Consider the following 6,348-nt stretch of genomic DNA (forward strand, 5'->3'; position numbering starts at 1 on the left):
TATATTAATATTCCTCTAGCATGAATGTACATATGTATTTTATTTATTCAGAGTTTAGGTAATAATTCGTTAATTTTTTATTATAAAAAGATTATCTATTAAATTTTTGTTTGAAATTAAACTAATATGTACTATTTATAAAAGCATTTTAAAAATATTTAAAATAAAATATGTCTAGAAATAACAACTTATTTGATTTTAATACATGTCCGTTTTAGTCATTTTAGTCATCTTATAAGTTTTAATATTTTATTTTATCCAAACACTTTAGCAGCTTATTTTTAAAATAAGATCCAACGTCTTATAAGATATGTTAGTGAAGCTTAGCCAAACACACCCTCTGAATTAATATCTCAACAAATTAAATAATACGTCATTTTGATAAACACACTATTGTAATAAAGAAAAATTAAATAATTTATAATAAACTCACACAAAAAATTAAATAAATATAACTACATGTGTATTCGAACCAATAACCGCAAATTTGTTCATAAAAACCCAGATAATATTGACAACAATTTTATAAGTCAAATAGTTTTAATTTGCTTAAATATGGTCTTTATATTAAAGTAGTTAGACAAAAATTCTAAACAAATTAATGCAATTAAATATGCAATAAAACATGTGTAAGTCATAAATATGGGACAAGTAATTATATTGAGTTGATTATATATATTTTTTTAATATTTAAAATTTTAAAAAGTATGTTGCAATTTAAATAATATGATTTAGCTAACAATTTTGGACTTTTATTTTTGTTCGTTTATTTGTTATTTTTCTGAATAATTGAATTTAATATTAATAGATTTTTTTATTGATTGTACCTTTTATTTATTTCTCAAGTATTGTTATTCTTTTGAAAAAATATTCTGTGTATCAAAATGTTATAAAAATTTAAGGTAGATTTTTAATTATGCAATCAATATATAATAGCTGACACAAATGGATAATTTTTCTAGCAATTCCAATTGCCCAAAAAAAATAAAAGTCAATATAGTTAATATCTTAATATTTAAAAAGTTAATCCTCAAATAAAATTAAATAATTAATATTAAATATTATATAGTTTTAATTAAATCATTATATGACTGTGAACCGTATGGGGTCATAACTAGTTACATGATTATATTAATATTTCAATAAATTGAGCAATAAATCGATTCTATCAATATGACAAGTAACAAAAAATAATTAAATAAATTACAATAAAATCACATAAAATAGAATAAATATATATATCGAAACGTTTTATAAGACTCGAACTAATAACCTGAGTTTGTTCATGGAGCCTCGGAGAATATCATCAACCATAATATAAGTCAAATAATTTTAATTTTCTTAAATATGGTCCTTATATTAAAATAGTTAGACAATTATTCAAAATAAATTAATGCAATTAAATATACAGGAAAACAGGTGTAAGTCATAATTATGGGACAATTTATAACTAGCAACCTATGCATAGTAAAATGAAAAAAAAAATAGAGTAAATACAAAAAAACTTAATAAAATTTGGAGACACATCGTTTTAATAATAATAAAAAATAATACATAGTATTGACTTATTCAAATTTGACTTTGAATGGTGACCTTTCCATTCCATTTTTAAATTTTGGTTATTTTCGTTTTCCTCCCCGCAACTTTTCAAATTTGTAAAAGTAGTACCAATACTTTGAGCCTGAAACGTGGAGAAATGAGGAGACCACTTGTCCAAGCCACACATCGTGATTCAGACCCAAACACACGTGTCACCACCGACTGCCGCCGGTGCGCGGTGGCCCCTCCGCCACCAGAGAAGAACCGGACAGCCGAACATAAGCTGTAAATGGGTCCCACACTACCTTCTCAACTCTCACCAAAAACATTGAAAATAAAAAGACAAGACAGAAAAAGAAAAGTATAATAAATATAAACATATCTATATATGTATGTATATATATATATATATAGAGAGAGAGAAAGAAGGGTATGCATGCACATATCACACTCTTCTAATAAATATACTAAAAAAGAAAAAAAAGAATCTAAAAAAATAAATTATTATTGCACAGTAGCAAAAATGACAATGTGTTGTTACCAATCCAATGATGGAAAACAAACACTAATATAGAAATTATGATGTGCAAATTCAACAAAAGAGTAAAATATAATTATAAGCTTTAATTCTTTTATAATTTGGAAAATGCTCAAGAAAATATAGACATTTTTGTTAATTAATAATATGCCATGAATTTGAATCTTTTTCTTTTATTTTTTATTGGTGGATACTTTTCGACCACATTAATATCGTGAAAATAAAATTTTATGATTTATTATTGTCATTTTTATTGATTTTGGTAGGAAATAAAAATAGTAAATGCAGTAAAAAACATATAGTAAGCAGAGTGTTATAATATATATATATATATTTACAAAAATAACATGTAAAAATATATGAAAATGACAAACGATAAAAATTTAAATATCGATTGAAGCTATTCCTTAAAATTTATATCGATGATGATGAATAAAATAACATTAATGAATCATTTTTCTCTTCATATTTGTCATAAAAACTAAAAGTAATTATTACTTAAAATAAAGAGATAAATTCAAATTTGTAGTGCATTAAGACAAGTCAAGAGAGGGTAAAAGTAGAAAGCATTTTCTATTTATAATAAACTAAGATAAGAGTAAATATATATATATATATACACATATATTGGGGAGTTTTAATGCAAAAAATTAATTAGAGTTTACTTCTCTTCCCAAATATTCTTACTAGAAATAAAATAAAAATTAAAAAATATAAATAGAGGGGGGAGAGAGAGAGAGAGAGAGAGAGAGAGAGATAAAGGGGTCCTCCAAAGATTATGCCCCAAAGCCAAAGCCGAAGCCAAAGCCAAACTTGGCTTTGATTTTGAGAGAGAATCCAAAGGATTTCTCACTACAAGAACGCCAAGAACTGAAACTGAAGTTCTTTCTCTCCTACACACTTCACAAATATAAACACACATAGGAAAAGGGGAAAAAAAGATAGAAAAATAGAAGAACACACACCAAAAAAAAAAAAAGAAAAAAAAGTTCTCAGTTTTTTGATATACATGCATAGATACCTGTAAAGGGGGCAGAGAGAGAAAGGATTGTTGTATTCTGATAGTTTCAATCAAGCCCTCCTTCTCTTTCTTCTTATCCCATACATATGTAAGTTCTCCTCTATCTTTGTAATTTTATCGTAGTGAATTTCAATCTTTCTTTCGAACTAATTCTGTCCAAATCTTGTTTAATTTGATATGCCTGCTTTTGCTGTTGCTTCAGTTTGTGATTTTTGAGGGTCGTAATTTTTTTTTAAGTTTGTGTTCACAGATCTAATCTGAGTAATTAATTGGTGCTGTAGCAGAACCAATGCAAGATTGGAGCTTTGGTTTTGATGTATTGGTTTTTGTGGAGATTTGGGCAGCTGGGTGTTGTTTGATCTGAATTTTAGAGATCTAATAATAGTGTTTCTTGAATCTGTCTGCATGTTTCACTTTGATCGAAAGTATTGATTTTTATGGTGTTTTGAGGTGTTTCTGAATCTGGGCTTTTCTTGTTTTTGATTATTTCTCATTCCGGAAACGCTTTTGCTGTATTTTTTCCTCCAAAGATCGGATGTTCGTATTCTTAACCATTCACCTGAATCGAAATCGTTATTGGATTTGGATCAGTGACGGTTGGTGATATAAAGTTTGCTTCTTTTCTTTTTGTGTGTGTGTTTTGGCCCCCTCGTGCGACCTGGATTTTGGGCTTTGCTTTTTTCTTGAAAATTCACTTTGAAAACGTGCAGTGATTGAGTTGTACAGAGACCTTGATAAGTTTTCTCTGGTTTTATCTTCTGGGATTTTTGCATGTGGATGGTTTGTCTCTGTTTACTTAGAGTATGTTGTATGAGTTTCTGATTTTGAGTTTATGCTGCCTATTTTTGCAGTGGACTGTGGTCTGCTGAGGAAGAACAGCAATTTGGTTGATTTTTAACAGGGAGACCTAGTTCTCTTCGGGTTGGGATCCAGAAGACATGTTGAAGGACAGGCCTTGTTTGGTTTCAAGGGATTATCCTAGGACCTGCGAACGAGAAGGCAATTGGCGTAAGCGACCTTTGGAGACGAATGGAGAGGAAGAAGATGTTGTCCGGAAGGTGCCTAAGCATTCAGCAGATCAGATAGATACTGCTTTGTCAATTGGCGGGATTTTAATGTCAGTTCCTGACCAATCAGGTAGTCAGCAGAATGATGGTGATAATTCTGATTCGAGTTCATTAATTGCTGCCATTGGCCGCGACAACTCGGTTAGTTGTCTTATCCGGTGCTCCAGGGCCGATTATGGTGCGATTGCATCCTTGAACCGGAGTTTCAGGTCACTTATTAGGAGTGGCGAGCTTTACAAATTGAGGCGGCAAAATGGCGTGGTAGAGCATTGGGTTTATTTTTCCTGCCAGCTGCTGGAGTGGGAGGCCTTTGACCCTAGTCGCCGCCATTGGATGCATTTACCAAGTATGAATCCTAATGATTGCTTTATGTTTGCGGATAAGGAATCTTTAGCTGTGGGGACTGAGCTTCTTGTTTTTGGGAGGGCTCTCGACTCCCACGTGATTTATCGTTACAGTTTGTTGACGAACACGTGGACTACCGGAATGCGTATGAATGAGCCAAGATGTTTGTTTGGGTCTGCAAGCCTCGGGGAGATCGCAATATTGGCTGGTGGTTCTGACTCACATGGTAACATCCTCAGTTCCGCAGAGTTATACAATTCCGAGACAGGAAAGTGGAAGCCACTCCCGAGCATGAAGAAACCGAGGAAAATGTGTTCTGGGGTTTTCATGGATGGAAAGTTTTATGTGATTGGAGGGATTGGAGGAGCTGATTCCAAGCTTCTCACTTGCGGAGAGGAATATGATTTGGAAACTGAAACTTGGACAGAAATCCCTAACATGTCCCCGGTGCGGACTGGTGCAGCAAGGGATAACGAGCCACCTGCTACATCTGAAGCACCACCTTTGATTGCTGTTGTAAATAATGAATTATATGCTGCTGATTATGCTGAGATGGAGGTGAGAAAATATAACAAGGCTAACAGGGCGTGGATTACTGTAGGAAGACTGCCAGAACGTGCCGACTCTATGTACGGATGGGGTTTAGCATTTAGGGCATGCGGTGATCGTCTTATTGTGATTGGGGGGCCACGGAATGCCGGTGAGGGTTTCATTGAAGTGAACTCATGGGTTCCAAGTGATGGTCCGCCGCAGTGGGATTTGCTTGGCCGAAAACGATCAGGCAGTTTTGTTTATAATTGTGCTGTGATGGGATGCTGAAACGTTCGCGTATTGCCGGCACCAGAAACATTTGGTGGCGTAAAATCCTCGTTGAAAATCGGTTCCCGGATGCACCGGATTCTCGCTAATGGGTAATTTTTCCGAACTTTCCGATTTTGTTATTTTCTTTTGAGTGGGAGGAGGATAGGAAGGACTATCAAAGTTTACTCAAGATACAAGTGATATGTTTTCTTTCATGTAGTCTTGAGTAGAATTTTTCTTTTCTAAACTTGATCAGTATTTTCTATTCTTTTGAGTTGTCTTCTCCCAGTCAAGTAACATCAGGAGGTCTTCAAGTTGGCGTCACATAGCAAAGAAATAGGTTTAATAACTTGGAAGGAGAGTTAGGTGTCTGTTAGTGTTTGCTTAAGGTTGTCATAAACAAAACATAGAATTGGTATTTCGGGCTTTTATGGTCCGTGATTTCTTGGCATCATCTTGATGGGAGAAATAAAGTCCGAACATGTTACTGGAAACATGGCCTTTGTAATGATCTGAATTGTTGTTGCAGTCTATGGGCTATAAAACAATCCTTCTCTTCATCTCAACTTTCTCGTGCTTTCTTTTCAATTGTTATTACAATGACCTTATTTCCCATAACTTCTTTGTTGCAGTACTTTCAATTCAACACTAACGTGACTTATTGCTCGTTTTTTTATCTGGATAAGTATTATATTGCTGCATTATTATGATCCGATTTAAGTCAAATGCTAACGTTAATCTGTCCTCATTCATTGCTTTTCGTTTCTTCTGATACATCTTTGGCCTCTCTCATTCTACAACAAGGGCATGGTTGCATATGTATAGGGATACATATGCAACGTATGTAGATTGAAACTCACTTTTTACACGAATACATTTTTCATCCCATTGCTGTAAATGCGTTCTTGCGACTTTCGTCATTATGTAGCCGTATTCTACGTTGTAGCATGGAGAAAATTCCGTAGTTGCCAATTCCGACTTGGCTTGCATGCATTACAGATGTTGCATAGCATTTATCAAGAGCCGTCTTGTTGTGC

At 33.2% G+C, this 6,348-nt stretch overlaps 1 protein-coding gene across 1 annotated transcript; it reads left to right on the forward strand.

The window, feature by feature from the left end:
- Positions 2,809 to 5,877, forward strand: LOC105159946 (F-box/kelch-repeat protein SKIP11-like). The gene is made up of 2 exons (XM_020693269.1): positions 2,809 to 3,186; positions 3,950 to 5,877. Exon 2 carries the CDS (start codon positions 4,037 to 4,039, stop codon positions 5,327 to 5,329), a length of 1,293 nt encoding a protein of 430 aa, XP_020548928.1. The 5' UTR covers positions 2,809 to 3,186; positions 3,950 to 4,036; the 3' UTR covers positions 5,330 to 5,877.

This window comes from Sesamum indicum, linkage group LG4 (genome assembly GCF_000512975.1).
Source record: "Sesamum indicum cultivar Zhongzhi No. 13 linkage group LG4, S_indicum_v1.0, whole genome shotgun sequence".
NCBI classification, from domain to species: Eukaryota; Viridiplantae; Streptophyta; class Magnoliopsida; order Lamiales; family Pedaliaceae; genus Sesamum; species Sesamum indicum.

Coding starts and splice junctions, on each gene's coding strand:
- LOC105159946 (XM_020693269.1), top strand. CDS start 4,037: ATGTTGAAGGACAGGCCTTGTTTGGTTTCAAGGGATTATCCTAGGACC.